The sequence below is a fragment of the Notamacropus eugenii genome, chromosome 5 (genome assembly GCF_028372415.1).
Source record: "Notamacropus eugenii isolate mMacEug1 chromosome 5, mMacEug1.pri_v2, whole genome shotgun sequence".
NCBI classification, from domain to species: domain Eukaryota; kingdom Metazoa; phylum Chordata; class Mammalia; order Diprotodontia; family Macropodidae; genus Notamacropus; species Notamacropus eugenii.
The window spans coordinates 1,522,964-1,548,321 of NC_092876.1; the positions used below are offsets into that span (position 1 = coordinate 1,522,964).

Below are 25,358 nucleotides of genomic sequence, written 5' to 3' on the forward strand. Positions count from 1 at the left end.
AGAGCAAAGTGGAGGGAGTGTTGGTGCATGATTTTCTGTTTGCAGATGATTGTGCACTCAATGCAGCCTCTGAAACTGAGATACAACAAAGTATGGATCAGTTCTCTGCTGCCTGTGCTCATTTTGGCCTAATAATTAATACCAAGAAAACACAGGTGCTCCATCAGCCACCACGACACCATCCATACATGGAACCATTGGTTACAACATATAGAGAAGTTTTGAATGCTGTGGATGAGCTCACTTACCTTGGCAGCGTACTTTCCAGGGATTTATACACTGACAATGTGCATTCAGCACTCTTCCAGGCTCTCTGCCCCGCACTAGGCACTCTCTTCTCCTCACCTTAACCTCCTGCTGAGCCAATCCAACTCCACAAGTCCTCCAGAAATCATTACATTTCCCTCTAACCCTCTCTGCCTCCTCCCTTCCCTATGACTGAACAGGGTACCCCATCTTCTGAGCCCCACAGACTCACAATCCACAAGTCATCCTGGATTCATCACTATCTCTCACCCCCCACATCCAGTACCATGCCAAGTGTGTCAATTTCAACTTTACAATCTCTTTCCAATACACCCCCTTCTCTCCTCTGACACAGCCCCTGCTGTGGTGTAGACCCTCATGAGCTCACACTTAGGCTATTGCAACAGCTTGCAGGGGTTGATGTGAGGCTGAGGTTGGTCCGATCTACCTCAGGTCTCTTCCCTTTCTAGTCCATTCTCCATTCAGCCACTGAGGAGATGTTTCTAAAATCACCGTCTGTGTCACCTCCCCTCCTCAGTAAACTCCAGGGGTTTCCTAGCACCTCCAGGATCAAGGACATCATTCTTTTTTGGCATTCAAAGCCCTTCATAATGTCCCCCTCTTCTACTTTTCCAATCTTTCTACACTAATTCCTGACACATATTCTTTGAGGCAGTGACTACTGGCCTCCTGGATGTTCCACAAAGCAGGCACTCCATCTCTAGGCTCTGGGCATTTTCTCTGACTCTCCTTATCTGGAACACTGTTCCTCCTTCATTCTCATTGCTGGTGCATTTCCTATTATATTCTAATCTGGACAAGTTCTCTGTTTTCTACTTTTGCTTGGCTTAGAGAAATGAGTTTATTCAATATTCAATATCTACTCTCTCTCTCTCTCTCTCTCTGCCCCCCTCTCTCTGTCTGTCTCTCTGTCTCCTCTCTCTCACTCTTTCTCTTAACTTCCTCAGTGTCTATTGGCCACTTCCCTATCACCTAGAAATACTCCCCCAAACCCTCACTAAAAATCCATGCCTCTCAGCTATCATCCCATATCTCTGTTCCACTTCGTGGTTTAGAAGGCAATGCCTCCACCACTATTTTATTCAGTCTTTCTGAACTTTCTGTGTTCTGGCTTCCACCATCATCATTCAACTGAAACTGGTCTCCCCAAAGTTCCCAGTGCTCTTAATTTCCCAGTCAGAGTGTGTAGGTGGAGATTTGAAACCAGGAGAACCAACAGAGCACTGCTCACCAACAAAGCACTGCTCTAGTCCATGCATGAGGTGATGAGGGCCTGCACCAAGGCTGAGGCAATGCCAGAGGAAAGAGGTGGTTGAGAGAACACATAAAGGCAGAAATGATAGGAGATGACAGCTGATTGTGTATGGGAGGGGACAGAGTGAGGAGTGAAGATGACACTTGGGTGTTGAGCCTGAGTGGCTGGGAAGATGGTGGTGCTCTTGACAATAATAGGGAAGTGAGGATCTGGGGGAAAGGCCATGAAGAGACCAGTTGGGACTTTGGAGAGAAAAACTTCAGTTGAGGGAAGAAAGGGATGGCAGATGTGGAGAGTTAAGGACAAAGTTAGAGGAGCCATAATGGAGGCCCATGTGGTAGATGCCTGTGTCAGGGAGTTTAGCCACAGAAGGGAGGAAAGATTGAGGAGGATGCCTAGGAGGAGGGGATGGACAACATGAAGGTTTGTGGAGTATAGGGGAGACATGGGCATTAGTTAGCAGCAAGGGTGATTGAAGATTGTCCTCACAATGACCTCCCTGCCCTCCCTCCCTCCATTTGTTCCCAGGTCATCTCCCTCTGTGTCAATCCTTTGATAAACCAGTCCAACTCTACACTCTCCCTCAAACAGGAGTCCCTTGACCCCCTATCCTGTCATCAATCAGGTGACCTCATACACATTTGCAGGGTCCAACTGATGAGTGCTAGAGAGTTAGGGGGACAGGAACTCCAAGACTGGAATTCCCTGCATGGGCTGTCTGGAGAAGAATTCATGGATTCAAGTATTCTTGAGCTCAAGGTAAAAACTGATTACACTTTTCAGCAGGCAAGAGTTCTTACGGAACCTGCAACCTTAGAGGGGTACAGGTAAAGTTTATGTAGGTTATTCTATAGTAAAACATGTGCCAAATATATGAACTAGGTGATTCAGGATGGAATTAGGGAGTGGTTATTGAGTGTACAGTTATCTGCAAACAGAAAATCATGCACCAACACTCCCTCCACTTTGGTCTTGGCTTGTAGCCTTTTCAAATTGAGAACTTATCATCAGTATGGCAGTTGACTTTGATGCTGTGTTCATCCTTATTGAAAGCATTTATCACCATGGCTGAAAATATCATGCTAAAAAACATGGGAGCAAGCATGTTTCACTCCATTGGTGACTGGGAAGGCACGAGAGCTTCGTCCACTATCCAGAACCCGGGCAAACATGCCATCATGAAACTGATGTACACCATTGATGAACTTCTCCAGGCAACCAGGTTTTGACATAATTTTCCATAAGGCCTCATGACTAACAGGGTCAAAGAATCTACAAAGGTTGTGTACAGACCTCCGTTCTGCTCCTGGCATTTCTTCTGCAGTTGTTGGGCAGCAAACACCAAATCAACTGTTCCTCAGCCTTTTCTGAAGCCACACTGGCTCTCAGGTAGATGACCATCTTCCAGGTGAAGGATCAGTCCATTAAGGAGGACTCTAGCAAGAATTTTGCCAGCAATGACTAAGAGAGAGATCTCCCTGTGATTGTCACAGGACAATCAATGCAGCCTCTGAAGCTGAGATAAACAAAGTATGGATCAATTCTCTGCTGCTTGTGCTAATTTTGGCCTAATAATTAACACTAAGAAAACACAGGCGCTTCATCAGCCACCACCACACCATCCATACATTGAACCATCAGTTACAACAAATGGAGAAGTTTTGGATGCTGTGGGTAAGTTCACTTACCTTGGCAGCGTACTTTCCAGGGATGTACACATTGACAATGAGGTTGATGCCCGCATTGCCAGAGCTAGCTCTGGGTTTGGGAGGCTCCAAAGAAAAGGTAGAGAGAGAAGAGGTATTAGAGTGACTACCAAACTGAAGGTCTATAGAGCCATTGTGCTGACCTCATTGTTGTGTGCTTGTGAAACATGGACAGTCTACCAGCTCCATGCCAGGAAATTGAATTGTTTCCATTTGAATTGTCTTAGGAAGATTCTGAGGATCATCTGGAAGGATAAGGTACCAGACACTGAAGTCCTTGTTCGAGCTCATTCAAACTCTGCTTCAGAGAGTGCAACTCCCCTGGGCTGGCCGTGTTGTTTGAATGTAAAATTTATGCTTGCCAAAAAGACTATTTTATGGAGAACTCACATGGGGCAATCGATCACATGGTGCTCAGAAGAAGTGATGCAAGGACACTCTCAAGGTCTCTCTGAAGAACTTTGGATTTGACTGTGCAACATGGGAGACACTGGCACAGGACCGCTCAGCATGGTGGGCTCACATCAGAAGAGGTGCTGTGCTCTTTGAGCAAAGCAGAATTGAGACAGCACAGAGTAAATGTAGGATGAGCAAATTTGGAGTAACCACCCCAAATATTCACATGGGCTATCTGTGGCCAACCTGCAATAGAGCATTCTGAGCTCCTCTTGGTCTGACCAGCCACAGTCAGACACACTGAAATTTCACTTTATCATGGTGATGTCATTTTGGTCCTCTTTAAGAATGAAGGACAACAACCAGGGAGTGGTTAAGGAGTGGTTCATTCTTAAAGGGACATGCACTTTTGGTATCTATTGCTCATCAGGAAATAGCCCAAGGGGGTGTGACATGGAGGTGTGGTTTTAGGCCTGAAATGTCAACTAGCGGTCAGGACTGACTCAGGAATACCAGGCTGCTCTCATCAAATGCCTTGTTAGACAAGATAAATGTGAGGGAGCATAGGTATGTCTAAGTCTAAGAGGCATATGATTGCTCAGTGAGTGGTAAATGTTGTTATGACCCAGTACACATCCCATTTACACAGTACATGGCTGGTTCAGACTAATAAATTCTATAGGTACAGGTGGCTCCTGTATTAGGAAGGGAGATAAAGGTTGTTGCTGGGGCAGGCTGTGGACTGGGAAGAAACTGCCTGGGATAGAGCATGTCAGAGTTGGATTCAAACCCAAAGGCCCAGTCTTCTTTCCACTAGACCTCAGTGCATTGCAGGAAAGATGGTTGTCAGGAAGTTGAGAATACTCCATCCCGGTATTGTTGTACAAACTCGGTGCTGGATATTTTGTTTATTTCTCTTGTATAGACAAATTAGGTTGAGTTAAAAGTGTAAAGCAATGAAACTGAATCTGTCCTTCATTTACATCTTTGAAAAGAGCAGGTCAGCCCCTTAGGCAGGAGCTCACATGTATAACTAACTCCCAGAAATTCTAGAATTACCCACTCCAGGTCTCAGCTAACAATCACCTTAACTTTTAGCAAGGAAAAGTGGGGCTTTACTGTGTATACAACAACAGCCTCATCTCAAAGCAGGACAGAGTGTTTTCTGACCACAAGAAAGAGAGAGAAGAAAACTACTGTTATTTCAGGAGACAGAAATACTTTTCTGCTTGGCTGGAAATCCATTCACCAGAAACAGTATTCAAGGTATCGGGGAATTTGTTTTCACAAACATGCCAAGTGTCTTGGAGAGCATCTTTGTGATTGTGGCATGTGGAGAGTGTCTAGTGGGGGTATTGGCTAATGGCTTCATTACACTAGTACACTGTACTGCCTGCGTGATGACCAGAAGAGTGACCTCCGTTGATTTCATCCTTACTGGCTTGGCCATCTCCAGGATTGCTACCTTGTTTACACTAATAACATTGAACTTTTTTGTTTTTTTCAATTTTAAAAAAAATTCCATTAGTAATTCCATGTTTTTAGAAGCTATCTGGAGCCTCAGCAACTGTTCAAGTGCCTGGTTTGGAAGCTGCCTCAGTATCTACTATTTTCTGAAGATTGCCAACTTCTCCCATCCTGTCTTCCTCTGGCTGAAGCGGAGAGTTAATAAGGTGGTCCTCAGGATGCTGATGGGATGCTGGCTCCTATCTTTGTTCATTACCCTTCCAATGGCAGAGAGAATGACTAAGATTAAGATAGTTTCCATTGATTCAGAAAATAAAACAATTACTCCTAATAATCTAGGATTCAAAACCCTAAAGTTTTCCACCTTGATTCTCTCCATTACTGGTGGTTTGGTCCCCTTTGCTCTCTCCCTCATCTCCTGTTTCCTGTTAGTACTATCCTTGTGGAGGCACACCCAGAAGATGCATCTCAAGGTTACAGGCTCCAGGGATCCCAGTACAGAAGCCCACAGGAAGGCTATGATAGCCATTGTCTCCTTCCTCTTCCTCTTTGTACTGTACAATTTGGGCATCATTATAGCAGGCCTTAACCTATCAATGTTTTCCAGTAAACTTCTGGCAATGTTTTTACTGATAGTCATAAGTATCTATCCCATGACCCACTCTGTCATCCTAATCCTGGGTCATAGCAAGCTGAGGCAGGCCTATCTGAGGATACTGGGGAAGCTCACAGACTGCCTCAAAGTCCCTCGGAAAGTCTAGGTGGCAGAGACTGAACTTTGGGAAGCCTTGTATTTTTCAGGGAGAGTTGAGGCAGTAAAGAAGCCACATTGAATCCCTGAAGAATTTTTTTGAGCTTATTCTATTAATTGTAATTAGAAATCATTAGAAATAGTGAAATCCAAAGTTTGGTTTAACTACACCCACAAGAAGCAAAGAAGTGGATGAAGGTTACCTATCGTCCACATAAAACATAAAATTGGATGGTTTACCTGTAGAGCTTGTCCACTGGTATATTAGGATCATGAACAGATATTTCATATGGAAAATAAATTAAGCCTTGCTTTCAACAGAATGAAGAAATTAATGACATTAGTGATCCCAAACATTTCCCTGAAACAAAAGACTGTCTTTTGTGAATCTGTGAACCAAGAAATACTGTGATCTCTGAAGAATTAGAAAGAATGTATCATTCAGAGGGTAATGGAGAGATAAAAACTGAATGAAAAAAGACTGTCAGAATAACAAAGAGGTGGAATAAAGGATATCACCTAATAAATGTTTGCCAGAAAAATAAAATGGGCTGGTCATGTGAGGAGAACAAGAAATGGACAACCTGTGCATTCTGCTGGTGTCCTTGTGATGCCAAGAACCACATCTGGGAAACTTAGGAGAAAATCTGAACAAGAGCCACATAGGAAGAATATGCATGGATGGGCTATAATCCACATCAACGGAAGGAATATTCACTTTAATGAGACCACAGGAGATTTGAGTTTGGTTCTTAAAAGGAGATGTTTGCTATTTCTACCTTCTCATCATAATTTATGTGTTCTTCATATCCAACTTGTGGTCAGTCTTTGCCTAAATTCTGTATATTGCTGACAAATGAGTAGTTAATCATATCTAGTATTAAAAATATTCCATTTAAATCCTTCATTTCTTTCCTGCTTACCTTTCTTTTAGATTCATCTAAGTCTGAAAAAGGTGTCATGAATTCTCTAACAGTCTCTGAAGTATTATTTAGATTACCCACAGTTTGAATGGTTTATCTTTTAAGTTCTTGGATGTTAAGCCATTCAGTGATTATATGTACCTCTATATGTTTATTTATGTGAATGTGTAAATAATATATACATATGCTTTATAATCTATCAAGTCTTTAAGCATAATATATTTTCTTTACCTGTCTTTCTTAATCATTTGAGGGATACCTCCATGTAGTGGATAAAGTACAGAATCTGGAGTTGGAAAGACATGAGTTTTATCTAAATTCTAGATAGATCACTTAATCTATCTTAGCTGAAGTCTTCTCATCTGAAAAATGAGAATAGGAATAATAGCCCTTACCTCCTAGGGTTGTTATGAGGATCAAATAAGATAATATATTCAAAGTCTCATAAAAACCTTAAAGTCCTATAAAATATTTGGTATTATCATATTGATAGAACATCCAGGCTGCTAGATGGCTCAGAAGATAGAACACTAGACCTAGAGTCAGAAAGACCTGAGTTCAAATTTGTCCTTAGAAACTTACTAGCTATGTGGCCTTGGGCAATTCACTTCACCTCTGTTTATCTCAGTTTCCACAACTGTAAAATGACTCTGTATTCTGTTTCACCCACAAATCCTTGAATCCCTGGCACTAATACATTTCCAAATAAAGATCTAAATAGGGACAGAGACAAATAGTTTAAAACTGTCCCTGACTAAAGTCCAAGACTCAAGACAAAAAAAGTGAACACTATGACTCTGTTTTCTGGAAAATGCTATTTTAACCATTGGTACTTCTTCCCCTTATAACTGTTTATCTCACAAAGTTATCAGTGCTGTTGCGTGAGTATGTGTGGGTGGGACGTACATTCTAGGCAAGGGAAATAGCCAAAGGCATGGAGAGGGGAGATTTGGTGACTTGCTTATTTTGTGTGGGTCAGGCACCATGCTAAGCACCTAAGATGCAAATTAAAGCATTCAAGACAGTCCCTTCTCTCAGGGAAGCTAGAAAGTGGTACTTAAAAGGCAGAGGGTGCAGTATTGAGACAGATGCTGGGGCTGGATGTGGCTTTAAGTATTGAGGGGCAGAAAGATGAGAAAAATTGGAAATCAAGGTGATAAAAAGATATTAATAAAAAATGCAATATCTATGTAAATTAAAACAAATTCTTTAAAAGTATTTAAAATGAAAAGTATTTAAAAATGACAATGTTTTTTCTCCCAACTCCAACAGTCACTTTTAATATATGCAGTAATTTACATTGCTTCTCATATGAATAATCATGGGGAATGATTTTAAGCTGAGCAGTTCATAGACTCTTGTGTTTCTCAAATATCCAATGAGGAATGGCAGAATGTCACAGATGCCTGAGCAGCAAGGTCTGAACTCCATGTTCCACAAGTAACTTTCCCATTGTAGACTCCATCCCAGCCATCCTGGCTGCCTTTTTGGGGACTGCTCCAATTGAGGGTTCTGGGTAAATTGATGAAGAAAATGTGTCAAATGAAAGCAGAAAAAAGAACTCAGACAATCTAATTTTAGCATTAAATAAAGCAAGTTCTTTACAAAGTCATTACTTCTCCACCAGTTCAAATCAACCCATGACCATGAGCAAGACAATTTTTGAAAAAAATTTTTGATTCGGGAGAGCAAATCACTGTCTAAAGGTCTCCTCCAGCAAGATGCCTCCACTCACATGTCAACATATAACCAGACTCCTTGAAAGCGTTCATACTTAGAATATCGGTAGAGGAAGCCAAAGTCCCCAGAACTTGTGATTTCATGCAACTAGCATGGCAGCGGTGTCCATTTTCTTAGACCACATTGCATCTCAGGGAGGAGGAGGCTGAGAATACTCCATCTCCATTTTTCCCTATATTCTCTAAACTCTAGGAGATTGCAGGCACCTATTTTCAGGGCAAATTAGGCAAAGGAAGAGTGCAAAGTAATGAAATAAGAACTGGCCTTCATTGACATCTTCACAAGGACAGGTCAGCTGCTGTCAGATGTACCCATGGAGCTTTAACATATGCTACTATGGCTACTGGAGAGTTCCTAGTTGGGTTTTTGGTCAATGGCTTCATTGGACTGGTGAACTAAATTGAATGGGTCGAGACTAAGGGAGTATCCACACTGGACTTCATTCTCACTGTCTCCAGGATTGTCCTATTGTGGTCTAGAGAAGGAAATGGTAAACCTCCAATGTCTTTACCAAGAAAACTCCAAATGGGGTCACAAAAAGTCAGACATGACTGAAAAGAACTGAACAGCAACAATGGATATAAAACATATATGAGAAAGGGAAGTTTCTTATTTGAATAAGTCATAAATAAGACAAGACAATTAATGAAGCAGTGTCAGTTAGAAACTAGAATCCCAAGATGTCTAGGTTTCCCCATGTAGCATATGTCTCTGTGATGCCAAGATAAGACAAGTCTCATGCTCTGTTTGCAGGAGTCCTGTTATAAACAGAAAGAAAACTCCTTGTCCACCTTATCTGGTCTTCGAAGATGCTGACACAGGAAAGGGTATTTTTACAGCAAAGCAACGTGTGTCTAGTTGATTAGTTCAGGCTTTGGCCCTTATTGGGGTTCAAAAAATGATATTAAATGATTATTGTTTGCTCACTGTTACGAACTTACTTCTCACCAAATACTGATTACACAAAAGACTATTACAAGTATCAAATAGCAAGGAACTTCATTTATCCAAGCAGAATACCAAACAGAAATCAGAAAAATTATAGATATTAGAATCTACTAAAGAATACACAAGATTGTGAGCTCTTCCTCTGGGAATAAAGCTATCACCTGAGAGAGAGAGAGAGAAAGAGAGAGAGAGAGAGAGAGAGAGAGAGAGAGAGAGAGGAAGGACAAGGAGGGGGAGAGAGATGGATCTTGAACTATTCACATTTGTGCAAAGTTGCTGGACAAATTATGCTGTTGGGATTTTTGTTACTGAGTATATTTCCTTTGGGGATCCACTAGAGAAAATGACATTTTTTTTCTCTTAGTTTTAGGCTGTAATTCACAGGTATTTTTTTCTGTTTGTTTTCCTTTACAAATCAAACGAATTATCTGAGACAACTTTTGCATAGTTGAATGTTTAAATACTGATACCTATTGTATAATTCAGTCTTTTACAAGTACGAATTTTGTGGTCATGACATGTTGGTACCTAACTGATACATGTTCATATTTTTCTTCTGCGTCTAAACAGACCTATACTTTTTGCTTCATTGGGAGATCCTTAAGTACTGGGGGTCCATAGGATAAAGTTTGCCTGTTGACCAAGAAACCCTGAATAATCAATCTTAAGTGCTTAATCTTTGGGAGGATGTGCCCTGGGTAGAAAGGGAAATCTAGAAGTTTTGTCCAGACCCAGTTTGGACAGCCTGATGCACTGAGAGAATTGTGAGAGTTTTCACCTCAATGATTTTGGTTTCTCACTAGAGGATGAGGGAGTGACTGCTAGTTAACTCAAGGTCTCAGTTCCCTTCAGGGAGTGACTACTAGTTAACTCAAGGTCTCAGTTCCCTTCAGGCAGTGCTCCCCAGGGTATGGGCAGCCTTGTAGGTCCAAGTTTCTTTCTGAGATAGAAAGCTGGATTTTCTTTGTCTTTCTATTTCCTGGATTCCAATCCACTTAACAAACATCTATTCATTGCTTACACATGTCAGGCATCAGCTTAAGCCATAGGGATACAAACAGGAGCCAAACTAGCCCCTGCCCTCAGGAATCTCAGAGAGCAGTAGTGGAGGAGACCTTGTAAAAAGGATTATGTATAAAGAAGATAAACCAGAGTAAATTGGAGATGATCAGCAGAGCGAAGACATTACCACTAAGGGGGGTTGGGAGATGCTTATTTTCAAAGGTCTGCATCATTCTATTGGGGGACAATTGTGTTTTTCATGTGTACATGTGGTGTGGCCAAATCTCTTCCCATGCCAACTGCTGTGAGACTCTTTCCTGTTAGGCATTCAACACAAGAGCAGGGTGCTTATGCCTCCCAGGTACTCCCAAGGACCATCATGGATCGACACCTGAACAACATGTTCAATAACAATTGTCAAAAGATGAAAACCATTTAAACAAGGAAGAGTAGAGCAGAGGCCCACACAGTGAAAGCTCACTGAGCACCCACAGTGTATTAAGAGAGATAGAATCCCAGTTAGATTGACTGCTTCCTGTCTGCTTAAGAGGTGATGAAGACAGGGATTTTTGAAGGGTTGCCCAACCAGAACTGGATACACATCCAAAGGAACTAGGCGGCCAGAGATTCCACCCCCCTCTCCCCATCTCTTTCCTGACTTTCTTTGGTTGAACAAGACAAGGGATGCTCTGATGTTCTGGGTGGAAAGAGATTTGAGAGCTTAGCCAATGCCACCCACTCTGCTGCCAGTGACCCAGCTCCCCATCTCAGCTTCTTTGTCTGTTCTCATGACAACTTTTCAATAAATATCCTTTTAAAAAGTCTAATTGATGTTAACTGGTTGAATGATACTGGGGCACTATGAAATGGTATTGAGGAGATATTATTAACTCTAGGTAGTAGAAAATATGCCAGAATGGGGTCTCACACAGAGAACATTAGAAAAGACCCCACAATCCATAAAGGATATCTCTGGAAACCTGATGGGGAAAATGTAGCAAGCATGGACCCTCCTGGCACTAGTATAAGAGGGAGTCATCACAAGACTACAGGGCCTACCTGGACAAAGTCACAATTTCCCCATGCAAGTTAATTGAATGTTTTAATCCCTGACCATGCAATTGATTCAGAGAGTAAGAGGGGTTAAGCCTAGAAAATGCAAAGTTGACCTTTTTTTATATAGATGTATGTAATTCCATGCTGAAGGGTTGTGGCACCTTGGGAATTTCAAGGCCCTAGATGCTTCTGACCATGGGAGACATAGGGGTGGCAGGATCTGGTTCTTTCATATGGCCCTCTGAAGCCCGAGCCATCTTCACTCCCTTGCTAGCTCTCCCACCCTCCAACAGTGCCAGGGGACAAGGTGCTGCATCATTTGAAAAGGAGACATGGCTTTTGGCTCATTCTTCCTTTGATTGCCTAATGTGGTAAATGCTCCTGTTCTGGAATTACCCTGATGGGATGGAGGGATAGACAGTGTTGACCTAAAAGTTTAGTTAAAAGAGGCAAACAGGCTAGGTGGCATATAATTTGATATTGCTTATTCCCTTAAAGCTACCAGAATCCTTAGAGGTGCTGAGCCAGATAAAATCTTACTGAATGATAAAAGAATGGTCAGCCTTAAATACATTTTAGAACAATCCCAATTCAGGATGTCTGTGTCCCTCAGATTTATGGTCTCCACATGTGTTTAAGCATAGCATGGGAAAAGAAATTTCTTAGTTGAATAAGTTGTAAATACGGTAAAACAAGTCAATGGGAAATTATGATCCCAGAATACCTGATTCCCCTGTATTGCATATGTCCCTAGGATGCCAAGATAAGACAAGTCCCACTATTCAAGATAATGTCTGGTCCCAGACATCTTGTCCTTTAGTGGTTACAGAAAGAATGCTTCTAGTTAGCCTCATCTAGTGTTAAATTTGCTGACAGAGGAAAGGGCAATTTGAGAGCAAAGCAAAGTATGTCTGGTTGATTAGTTCAGGCTTTGGCCCTTATTGGGGCTCAAATGATCTTAAATGATTTTCTATAGCAATCTTCGACCAGACCAGACTGGGTCTCAGTAGAGAAGATGGTCAAGAAGGTGTTAGGCTTCTATCACCTTTTTTTTTTTGACATTTATTTACTTATTTTCTATATTCTCACATTCTTCGCTATTACTGACAACTCTTGAAGGCAAATTAGGCTGAGGGAGGATGGTCAAAACAATGAAATAGAAACTGCCTTTCATTTGCATTCAAACAAACAGCAACTTGCCTCTCAATCAGGAATAACATGGAAATTTCCCATCTGGCCATATTCAAAGGACACTTTCAGGATCTGGGCCAAAATCACTCCCTGGTCTGTTGTCAAAGGGAGAGTAGCAGGTCTCCTGAAGGTGGCCAAAGTTCCATTTCATGGGAGAGTTGGGTACTTTGTGGGCAAAGAGGGAAAGTATGGTTACAAAGGCAAAGAAAATTATCATTTCAGAGATAGACATATCACATTGGTTGGGAAAACATTTCACTTACAGTGCTTTGAAAGATATTTTCTTTGCTGCGGACATGCCAGGTGCCGTTGGGATCATTTGTATGATGTTGGCAACTGGAGAGTTTCTAGTGGGTCAGTTTGCCAATGGCTTCATTGGACTGGTCAATTTCATGGACTGGATCAAGACTGGAAGACTGTCTTTAATGGACTTAATCCTCACTGCCTTGGCCATCTCCAGGATTATTTTATTGGTGTCATTCATATCTGCGATCATTGTCTTTAATTTCTTTTTTGATCTTTATGCTTCTGGTAAGATGAGATATTTAGAGACTTTCTGGAATTTGAGCAACCACTTAAGTGCCTGGTTTGGCACCTGCCTCAGCATCTTCTACTTCCTCAAGATCTCCAACTTTTCTCACCCTGTCTTCCTCTGGCTGAAGTGGAGGGTTAACCAAGTGGTCCTCAGGATGATTTGCATCTGCTTCCTCATTGCCTTGCTTGTTAACCTTCTATTGAAAGAGAAAATGACTGAGATATATAAAATCTATGCTGTGCCTGGAAATAAAACAAATGAGACTCAAAAGACACAAATAATTAAATGCCACCATTTTTTCAATCTGATTCTCTACTACATGGCAGGTTTTGTTCCCTTTATTTTTTCTCTTATTTCCTGTTTTTTGTTAGTCTTTTCCCTGTGGAGGCACACCCGGCAGATGCAGGGCAATGTCACATCCTCCAAGGACTCCGGCACAGAGGTCCACAAGAAAATCATGAAATCTATGGTATCTTTCCTTTTCCTCTTTTTACTGCACCATGTGGGCATCATCATGGCATCCATGAGCTATGTTCTCTTTGAAAGTCTTCTCCCTGTCATGTTTTCAATGATAATAACTGCCATCTACCCCATGGCCCATTCTATCATCTTGATCCAGATGAATAACAAGTTAAGGCAGGCCTCCCTGAGGATTCTCTGGCAGCTCAAGGCCTGCCCCAAGGGATCTGGCAAAGTTTTTGTGACATAGGTTAAACTCTGGAAAATCTCCCTTCTTCTGGGGGAAAAGAATTCATTTCAGATTATTTGAAAAACTTTTCAAGGACCTTTATTGATAATTGAATTTTGTTCTAGGTTTGGCTAACCATTTATACAGGAAAACTAAATGGATGAATAATTGTCTACATGAAAGGGTAGCAAATAGACGTCTGAGGACCAAATCCAGCCAATTTCCTCTTTGGAATGGTCAGGACATTGATAATGTTTAATATAAAATTTTGGAATAATCTCTTTGTTCTCTCTGAAGCAAACTCAGAGAATGCCTCTTCCTATGTCAACAAAGCCAGCCAAGGCTGACTCTACATTCCTTAGGAAACTTTTAACCTAAGACACTATCTTGAATAATGGGACTTTCCTTTATATCTTATTATCTATAGACATATACTATGTTATGGCATATTAATGGTAAAGAAAATATAGACATCTTAGGTTGTAATTTCTATTGAACTTTGTTTACCCTTTCCTATGTCAGTTATCTGTTTAGGGCAGGAAGCCTGCCACTTACTAGTGGTGGGATTTCCTTCCTTGTCACCGAGACATATGTTTACCCAGCTGGAATCCCAAGGCCTGACCAACATTACTTTGTTAATTGTCTTGTCTTACTAAATTTATGATTTGTTCAACTAGGAGAGTTCCTTTCTCACGGCAAAATGTATATAAGCCAGAAGATTTCTGCACTGGGTAGCCAGAACATTTCTGGCTCCATAATGTATTATGTTACTGTTTTCTTTAATAGGGAATTGATCAATTAATTAATTAAATCATAAAATGTATGCATTTAGCCTGTTGCCTTTTCTTCAACAAGTTTTCAGGTCAACAGTTATGGCGCCCAAATGTGGATTGGAATTGAGGAACCGAATGGACATTTCCTCATCTCGCCAACGCTAGGACTCCGGCGCCAATAGGAACCGTTTTTCCTAGAGTCCTGGGCCTTGACGGGGTCGGGGTAAGTCCTTCCATTCCCAGCTTCCAAAGAACTCTCACTAAATTCCCTTTAAAGAAAACTCTGGGGATGTTACCGTTTTCTTTAATAGGGAATTGATTAAATTCCCTTTAAGGGAAACTCTGGGGACCAGAGACCAAGTCGCGTTAAATCGCTCTGTATTACTTAGGTCTTCTCTGGCGATCGATCTCAGGAAACTTAGTACAGGTGTTGCTAGCACTAGTGTCAATCAACTAAAGATAGCCCTAAATGATGTTGGCCAGCACAGGGCTCTTTTGGACCGGTCAAAGTTACTTTATCTTACAACCAAATTAAGAAAGGCCAACAAAACAACTAGCCAGCAGCGAGAATGTTTCATCTTGGGCTTGCTGACTTGGCTGAAGGAGAACAAAAGACAGGTAGCCTCTTCCCTGTAGGGCTGGGAGCTGCTTCAGCACCTAGCCGTATCCTGGCAAAAATCCTTTCTTCTTCAAGGGCTCCAGCATGTCCTTCCCTTCACTCCCTCCGTCCTATTCCTCACCCCTTTCCTTCCTCCCCTTCCCCTTGAAGGCCTCTGATCTGGGGAAACTGAAGGCATCTAGATGCAATCTTTCCCCCTCACCTTCCCCTTCCCCTACCTTAGACCTGAGGAAGGCAGCCTCTGTTCAAGCCTCTGTTGCCTCCCTCCTCCCCATTCCCCATCCCTGCTTTCCCGTAAGGGCTCTGGTTCTGAAGAGGACAGTTACAATCCACCTAAGAACTAGAGGCCTGAAACTATTCCCATGGGGCCTGTTCCTTTAAGACAGTCAGAAACTTTGGGGCACCAAGGCTCCCCACCCCTGCAAAGACTGCAGGGGTGTTCTGAGCAAAGGCTGCAGGATTCCCCTTTATTATCAGACCTTGGATTCTTGCAACCCCCTTTCCTCAGAATGATAATAGCCAATTCATGACGGGGATTTCTAGCAAGCTTCTAATTGCCCTCTCTCTCTGGGTTTTGTTTTTTTTTTGTGAGCTACGTTTGTATTTGTCCTGTTGTCAGTTTGTCTGTTGGTGTATGTCCCTGTCTGTATCATGTGTGCTGTGAATGAGTGTGTTATCTTGTAAGATTTAAATGCAAACAGCCAGACTTCAAGAGCTGCAGCTAGGGAAATAAACAAACAAAACTTTGAGACTTTTCCTTGTCATTCTGGTCTGGCCAACCTGGAATTACAATGGACAGTTGGATCATCTTAGGTAAAATCATTTTAGCAGATTTGTATGTTGTGAAATTAATCATAAATATTTCCGGGAACTGATCATTTGAAATGACTCCTAAGATTGTGAGTAGCCCACCTTTCTAGGTACAGCTTGGAAATGCCACTGAGGTCCTAGACATTCCACCCGCCCTGTCCCAGCAGCCACATATTGCCTTAGGGGCTCAGTAAATTCTGCTGCTGTGGGGGATTGGTAAACGTGGAAGAATCAGGCCTGTAGTCAGCATTCTCTAAACTCTGCCTGCGAAAGTCACCACTGGGACATCAGTTTCTGTGCTCTTGGTAAGCTTCACTTCTTTGTTCTAGTTGCAAAAAAGTATTTTATCTCTGTTTGACCCATTTTTCTGATTTGTAAAAATAATTATGCTTGTTGTTATGGGATCAAAATGATAAAATGATTGTAAAATGCTTAACATAATGACTGGTATATGTTACATACAACATTATTATCTCTCTAATGTAATTGTTACCTTTGAAGTGGTTTTAATTGCTAAAAGTAATAAGATCAATAATTTCTGGAAATGCAAATTATACCATCTACAGTTATTGTTGTGTTAAAACTATTTCTAGGATTGTATTTCTGAATTCCTCTTAGATTGTGAAAATTGAGTGACCACTGTAATCTAGAAATAGTGTTAGACAAAGCAATTTTTAATTTGAATTTTGTTGAAACTAAAAGATGTTGGGAAAATTGTGTAACACCAGTTATGTTACTTCATCAGTCCTGCTAACTTTGTCTTATAATGTTTTGTAACTGCCATTTAGAAAATCAGGTATTTTCACCTTTATCTGTTAAAAAAAAAAGTTAAAGCTTAACAATTTGGCTATCTTCTATGAAGCTGTAGGATTGTTAACTAAGTTATTTTGGATTACTGTTTGAATGCTGAAACCTAAAATTGTTAAGTGATTCCTGTGTATGGAAAGGAGGGAATGGAGTGAAAATTTTATTTAGGTTCCCTCTGCCCATTCAGAACAGTCCCACAGTGGAGTGAAAACTTTATTTAAATTCCTTCTGTTCATTCAGAACAGTCCTCCCATTCCTGTGGGTAAGATCATCAGTCTTAGTAAAGGAATTTGATTGGTTCATGTAAATTCTAAACAATGAATATTACTTGCACAGAAGTTGTAATAGATAGAGAGAATTTTTAATAATTGGCTTTTACATCAGTAAAGTTTTAAATCTGAGAAGGAAAGATGTTAAATGGAATCCCTTATGTGTGTGTGTCCTGGTAAATCTTTATTGTTTATTGTAACTCCATAAGAGTGGAAATAATTGTTATCTGACTCTAAGCTGTGATTAGCGAAACTTGCTGTTTAAGGTAAAAGGCATTTGGGACCATAACTATTTTTGGTTTTGAGTCTGAATTTGGGTATAGTTGTCTGCATTAAATCAGTATCTGAGACACATGCCACATAGGAATATTTCTCACCTGACTAAACACTGAGGGAACAATTCTAGATTCAATCTAGACTGACTCAGTTTCCTGACTCAGTTTCCCTATTGTGTTCTTTTAAAAAAAGCAATGTTTCTCACCTGACTATTCCTGAGTCTGGCTATGAAACAGATACTGCATGACTAGAGAATTTCACTCCTATCTGAATTCAAACAGAGTAAAGGATGTTTTATCCTGTCATATTTGGTATGTCATATGTCCCTGCTTTTTCCTTCTATAGCAAATTTCTGTGGTCAATAACAAGTGACCAGCAAAACATGTGAGCCTTTTGTGTAATCTTACTGGGAAATCTAATATTATTTTTATCTGATATTAGAATATATGCAGAAGTTTATGTAAATTACTTAAGACTCACCTTCAGATGTTCCCATTGTTTAAAAAGGATTTTAAAAGCAAGTGTTTTTCTGTGAGTCAGTCTCATATCTAAGAATACTGCAATAATTAAGAATTCAGTTTGTTATAATACTTTGGAAATTCATGTTACTTAAGAACATTTTTGTAACAACTCAGCTTTAATGAATTCCAGTTTTAAAGGTTTATTTTTGCTTAAGAAAGACAAAAGGAGATATCAAGCATTTTAAAAGTTTCCAACTAGTTTTCTTCATAAGAGTTTAGTGAACATTAGAGTAAATTTTAAACTGTTTTTAAAGAAGGGAAATACTTTTAGAAGAAATGTTTTGAAAAATCATGTGTGATTCTTAGAAGGCCTACTAAAGCTTCAAAATAATATATTGTTAAATTAAGCTGTTTTGATCTGAATATGTAGTCATTCTATGGCCTAAATTAGAGTTAAAGTTTGCGTTTGAATTTATTATGTATAAGATTTAATTCCTGGAGTATCTCATTCTTCCAGAGTGAGTATAATTAGGGAAGAATAACAACTTGAGAAACAAAGACTTAATTCCATCAAACTATAAATTTAGTCATTAACCTCTTTGTTTTGTTTAAGCTGGAATGAGATTCCGGTACAGTTATGCTAGCAAAAAGTAATAACTTATGAGCTATCTTGTCTTATGGTTAAAATGCAAAGGCAAATGGAATAATCTGGGTAATAGGGTTGAGAGATTTGGAAAGATAAATTAAGTTCTGCTTGAAACTATGAAAGGTAGATAAGATTTGGGAATAAATATGGGTTATCCAAACCCCTCTTGCTCCTCTGTAGTTGTTCTGGATACTTTTGTGTCAGTTTCAGATGGTTTAAAGTGTGAGGAAGTATTTTATCTGAGGGATACCAGCCAATATTTATTTGCTATATAAGATTGGGACTGCCATTTACTATTGTTTGAAGCTCTGATTACAGGAATACTTGTCTAAGTTGTCATAAAGCCAATTGACATGTGCTGCAGGCTAATGGTGGATGCATGGAAAGGTTTTGAAGACGACCTTGGACACGGCCGAGGTAGGATCTTCCTAACTCTATTTCCCAAATGTGCTATTTCCTTTCTGAAAAAGGAAATTCCCCACCTGATTATTCCTAAGCCCTGCTTTCAGCACCTGGTGACCTCACATGTCAGATAATAGCTTATTCCTGGAATCAACCAGAACTAAGGAAATCCTTTCCTTCTGTTAACATTGTCCCTCTCTTTTTCTTTTATAGCAAATCTTTGTAATTAAGAAGTTCTGTAAGTATAATACTAAGTCTATCAAATAATAAATGGAAATTGGAGCATCTCTGAGTTATTATAATGGGGTGCAGGAATGAATAGCTTACAACTTTAACCTATATTCCTGGCCAAATAAATAAATATAATATAGAGATAATTGCCAAGCCTAGAGGCCTGTATTGGGCTACCCGAGTCTTTCTTACCTGTCCAGGTCTTCGGCTGGCCACGCCGGATGCACATATGAGAGAAAGGACGTTCCAGAGTCAAACAGGGGTTGAGCTTTATTACAGGGTTTCGGTTACAAGTGCAGGGGCTCTTCTTTCTTAGGACGAAGAGGGGGAGATTTCCTAAGAAGGCTAAGCTTAAGGGAATGGAAGTAGAAGTACAAGCGGGGGAGAGAGGGGGAGGGGAGAGGGGAAAGAAAAGAAGCGGAGCCCTACTTTTCTCTTTGGCTCCACACGTGCTAAGAGCTTTCTGGCTTCCTCAATCCTACTTAATCTTCAGCCACACAGTTTGCATCTCAATACCATGCTGTTAGGTAACTAGGTGTGCTCCAATCCGGGACGACCTCGAGGGCAGGGAGACTCCACCCATCAGGTATCTCCGGGGGAGAGGCGGAAATACCCGAGCTAGCCGAGCTAGCTCGGTCTGACCTTCTCGAACCCCCGCTGTTCATGGAGGGCCTCGTAAGACTCTAAGATTTAGAAGTCCCACTTTTACCTGCCCGAGACTGTCCACACGGAATTGAGCTTCCAGTCCCAACATATCCCCTTCTTTGTTATGCGCGGAGCGCACCTGGCTCTAGAGCAAACAGTGGCTGGAGGCTGAGTGGATTAGGAAGGCCTTTAGCATATGAGTACCTTACAACAAGACTTCATTCACACAGAAATCTGCAGCTAGCACAACTGACAAAGGGAGGCATCAAATAAAACAAAGATGAAACTAAATGGCTGAGTTACAACAGAGGAAGTGCAATCAACTAAAATCCCAAAGCATATTTTAAGAGAAGCAGCTGGTGTAGGCGCCTTACACGTCACCACTCCCTTAATCTTGCAAATGGATCTATACAGGTGGAAAATTGGTCACCTCCTCCCCACCCAAGTGTCCTGGGTTTGTGATATCAAAGTCCTCATTCAGCTGGCGAAAAAAGGATGCCTAGATGGGAAGCTGTCAGCAGCAGTGTCTGCGGTTGTGATGAGGGCTGCCTCCTCTCTGGGCAGCAAGGTTAAAGCTGTCAGCAGCAGGCTCAGGTGGTGTATGATCCTTCTCCGGGGTCTCTGGGCTCTCCGGGGTCTCTGGGCTCTCCGGGGTCTCCGCCTCCTGCGTCTCCGTCGTCTCCGACCTCGGTTCCCACCTACGGATCCTTCTAATGGGAATCCACGCATCACCTTTTCCTGTGGAGACACAAACATACCCTGGACCCCATATTAGTATCTTATACGGACCTTTCCATTTCCCTGAGGCCATATCCTTTACCATGGCCCATGTGTCTTTATATCCAGCCTGGGTATTACTTTCCTTGCGGGGTTGTCTTGGAAAAGTCACAAAATGTCTCATAGCTGGAGTAGTATGTGAGTTTCTTGAGACAGCTGTATCAAGCTCTGATTGTATTAGGCCTCTTAATCTTAGCTCTGATTGTATTAGGCGATCTCTATCTCCCCTTCTTTGTTTAGCGAGGATCGCCTTTAAGGTAAAATTGATAAGAATGCATAGTGGCTCTTTACTTAGGTATAGCTGCTGCCAGGTGCTTACAAATGCTTCATTAACATCTTCTGCCTCCCACTTTACTGGGTGCATTGTCTCTAAGGTATTTTGGCACCCTCCTATTCCCCACACTGGTCTCTGGCTTTCTTTAAGCTTCCAGTGCCTTAAGGGAAGGGCAATAGCTATGGGAAGCTGATCCTGGCCCCTCCCTGTACTTATTTCTTTCTGCCCAGGGGTAAGGCAGGCTCTGGCTAAGCTCTTCCAGTCATTAGGAGTCAGAATGAACTGACCGCTGAGAGTTTCAAGCATGGCTATAACAAAGGGTGAATTAGGGCCATGCTTGGTACAAGCCTCTTTAAGAGTCGCCACTCTCTTCCACTCTATAGGTATGTGGCTCCTCCGAACCCCACCGGGGACACTGGGGTCCGCTATTTCTAACACAGGAAATGTCTCTACATCTTCTCCATTCTCTATAGCCTTTCTTATTCCTTTTTCCAAACTGGACTGTGGCCCTGAACTGTCTGACCAATGGAGCAGGTTACAAGGAGGCGCGGAGGGAAGGCACGGCGTATTCTCCCCTGCCTCGCCTTTCCCATCCGCTAGATGGAGCTCCGGGTCTATTTTTTCTCTACACTCCTTAACTTTCTGCTCGCCAGGGTTCTGCTCGCCAAGGTCCTCCCCTCCCCTCTCTCCGCTTCCACTCTTATTCCAATCCCGCCCTGGCCTCTCCGGCCCTTCCTTACAAAATTCTCGGAGGTCGTTTAACTCTATTGTGACCCCCGCCTCCCTGCCTTCCCTGTGAAGTTTCTCAGCCCAGACCTCCTGTTCCTCTGGCTTTATTACTGGCAATTGATTCCTCATCCCTGCCCTTTTCCCAGGGGTTTGGGAAGCTTCTCTCCCCTTTCTCTCCTTCCGAATCTAGGATTCGGGACTCGCTTCTTTCACAGCCCCTTCCGGGTGTACCCCAAAAGCACCCAGGATTATCTACGCTCCCAATCCCTGTTGGGACGCCAACTGCCAAGCCTAGAGGCCTGTATTGGGCTACCCGAGTCTTTCTTACCTCACCTCCCGAGGTCTTCGGCTGGCCACGCCGGATGCACATATGAGAGAAAGGACGTTCCAGAGTCAAACAGGGGTTGAGCTTTATTACAGGGTTTCGGTTACAAGTGCAGGGGCTCTTCTTTCTTAGGACGAAGAGGGGGAGATTTCCTAAGAAGGCTAAGCTTAAGGGAATGGAAGTAGAAGTACAAGCGGGGGAGAGAGGGGGAGGGGAGAGGGGAAAGAAAAGAAGCGGAGCCCTACTTTTCTCTTTGGCTCCACACGTGCTAAGAGCTTTCTGGCTTCCTCAATCCTACTTAATCTTCAGCCACACAGTTTGCATCTCAATACCATGCTGTTAGGTAACTAGGTGTGCTCCAATCCGGGACGACCTCGAGGGCAGGGAGACTCCACCCATCAGGTATCTCCGGGGGAGAGGCGGAAATACCCGAGCTAGCCGAGCTAGCTCGGTCTGACCTTCTCGAACCCCCGCTGTTCATGGAGGGCCTCGTAAGACTCTAAGATTTAGAAGTCCCACTTTTACCTGCCCGAGACTGTCCACACGGAATTGAGCTTCCAGTCCCAACAGATAATATCGAGGAAATGATTAGACAAAGTAATAAGAGCAAATTTTGAGGAAAAGTAACAGGATCAGACTGATTCCTCTAAGAATTATATACAGGAGTATATGATTGGCTTCTAAAATTTATCATGCTTTTGATAATAAGATCTCAAATCTGGATTTTTTTTTGCACAAGATTGTATAAGATAGTGGTAAATTATTTCTTCTCTGTTAAAGTACCTGTCCAATAATTTAAAGGACAGATGAGTTCGTTTTATGGTTGAACTTCACATTTTAAAAGATTCTTATTCCAGGTACAAGATTTAGGAAAAGATAGAAACAGTAAATAATGTGAACCAAAATTTTCTGAAATTTCAGAAGTGGAGAACAAATTTTAAGTAATTGTACTAATTTATATTGTCAGAAGTATCTGGGAACTTCTAGATTTGAACCAGAAAGGCAGAATTCTCTTTTTTGAACTGTCCCAAGAATAAAACCTATTGTCAAAGAAAAGATATCTAGGTATCAGATAACTACATGAGAAATCTGGGATTCAAAGTTAAATGAAAATTAAGAATGGATTACTGGGATACAAGGAACTTAATGTTAATTAACTTTGAAATAATAATTGCATTGATTTGTATGGTTCATGTTTAATTTTCTTGTTTATATTGGTAACATGTAAATCTCCCTTTCAAAACTAGTCTATTGTGAGCCATCTGAGTTTTAATCTGTACCTGACTTAATGTAAAAATATAATTTGTGAATTGTAAAAAAAAAAAAAACTTCACTGTGTTGTTTGAACCTAGCCCTGCATGGCTGGGAAACTGAACTATTGCTAAGTGCCTTTAGCCATGTTAACTATGTTGTATTGTTTCATTTCAATTATCAAACCATGTTTTCTGGGAGACCCTGTCAAGTTTTCTGTATAGACTCTTGGATCCATCTGTCACCTCCATTGCCCCTGATCCTAAGTGACTGTGCCCTCCAATTTTGAAGAGGCCTGAAGAAGATGCCATCAGACATAGACAACTTTCCCAAGAGCCTGGACCAGACTTGCATGAAGAGTAAACTCTCACACTACTGGTTATGTAGAGGTTTTTTTCATATCTTTGTTGGTCTACAGGCAAAGCCTTCAGCTTGCCTTTGACCAAAAGGAGGGAATGATAATGTTTAATATAAAATTTTGGAATAATCTCTTTGTTCTCTCTGAAGCAAACTTGGAGAGTGCCTCTTCCTATGTCAACAAAGCCAGCCAAGGCTGACTCTACATTCCTTAAGGAGACCTTTAACCTAAGACACTATCTTGAATAACGGGATGTTTTCCATATCTTAATATTTGTAGACATATACTATGTTATGGCATGTTAATGGTAAAGAAAACACAGACATCTTAGGTCGTAATTTCTATTGAACTTTGTTTACCCTTTCCTATGTCAGTTATCTGTTTAGGGCAGGAAGCCTGCCACTTACTAGTGGTGGGATTTCCTTCTTTATCACCGAGACATATGTTTACCCAGCTGGAATCCCAAGGCCTGACCAACATTACTTTGTTAATTGTCCTGTTTTACTGAATTTATGATTTGCTCAATTAGGAGAGTTCCTTTCTCACGGCAAAATGTATATAAGCCAGAAGATTTCTGCACTGGGTAGCCAGAACATTTCTGGCTCCATAATGCATTATGTTACTGTTTTCTTTAATAGGGAATTGATTAATTATTTAATTAAATCATAAAATGTATGCATTTAGCCTATTGCCTTTTCTCTCTAACCAAATTAAGTTTTCAGGTCAACAGCCCTCAGTACCATAAGTTCTTAGCCACTCTCTTCCCCCATCTTTCTTCAAGAGATTTGGGAAAGAGTGCAAGGTCAGAGAATCAAAAGAAAAATTTGTAGCCTGATTGGAAATCCAATAGAGAAAGTTATAGAAAGTTTTATAAAAGTAAAAAATGGGTGCTGTGGTAAAGATAGTGATTACTATGATTTGTAATTATTACTGTTAGTTATTAAGCTCCCAAGGTCCATGCTTGGAAGTCACACCTCATCAGCTTTGATTCAAATTACTTAGGTCTTTTTGTGTGGGGTAAGCCCTTTAGCTAATCTGATTCAAAACTTCTTTTTTTGTGAGAATGGGAGTGAGGAATTGAAGAACATAAAGCAGCTTTTTCTTATCTGAAGCCTCAGAAAGGAGACAGGATTTCAGCTCCTTAAGGAAGTACAGGAAAAAGGTGATTCAGAGCTGAGCATGAGCACCGCATTTCTTCAAGGAAATATGTGAAGTTATGGACAAGGTTTTCTTTTAAGTAAAAAAGAGTGTTTGATTTTAACAAAAAGGTGAAAATATTTACCACCAGAAATTGTAAATCCACATTTGATATGATTCAAGTCAAAATCCATCCTGAAGGAATAAAGAGAAGCGTCTGAGAGTGCTCTTCCTATCAGGGTTAAACACAAAATGCATTCACCTAAATTGACAACAGATTGCTTCAAGTTTTAAATACATAATAAGCTATGTTGTTGAAAAGGCAATTTCTCTCATCTAAATGTTGTATTAGGAATTGCTTTGTTAAGGTGATGATGAATGGGTTAAGGAGGTGTTAGGAATTCTGTGTAAGAGTGTCCGTGTTGTAGAATTCCTATTGATGCTGACACAGAGGTTTTAGGGTAGTTGGAAGATAAGGGACAAAGTAAGGGAGACCAGGAATTTTATGACTCCAGGAAGCTCTGTGATACTTTAAGACCAACAGCCTCCTGGTGGTCTCCTCATTCCCCATCGCTCTTTCCTTTCAACGTCCAGTCATTATCACTGAAGGACTTCTTAAGATCTAATCTGAACTCAGACAGGT

General features: G+C 41.2%; 3 protein-coding genes across 3 annotated transcripts in view; all 3 read left to right on the plus strand.

Moving 5' to 3' along the window:
• LOC140508116 (uncharacterized) overlaps window positions 1-25,358 on the plus strand; it is a 138,634-nt gene that overhangs the window by 11,131 nt on the left and 102,145 nt on the right. The gene's annotated exons all lie outside the window — the stretch shown is intronic.
• Window positions 4,917-5,852, plus strand: LOC140503146 (taste receptor type 2 member 7-like). The gene has a single exon (XM_072606965.1). The coding sequence runs from the start codon at window positions 4,917-4,919 to the stop codon at window positions 5,850-5,852; it is 936 nt and encodes a 311-aa protein (XP_072463066.1).
• LOC140503147 (taste receptor type 2 member 7-like) lies at window positions 12,999-13,946 on the plus strand. Its single transcript, XM_072606966.1, has one exon. It carries the CDS (start codon window positions 12,999-13,001, stop codon window positions 13,944-13,946), a length of 948 nt encoding a protein of 315 aa, XP_072463067.1.

Bases quoted from the DNA above. Each gene is read 5' to 3' on its own strand.
- LOC140503147 (XM_072606966.1), top strand. From the start codon at position 12,999: ATGCCAGGTGCCGTTGGGATCATTTGTATGATGTTGGCAACTGGAGAG.
- LOC140503146 (XM_072606965.1), top strand. From the start codon at position 4,917: ATGCCAAGTGTCTTGGAGAGCATCTTTGTGATTGTGGCATGTGGAGAG.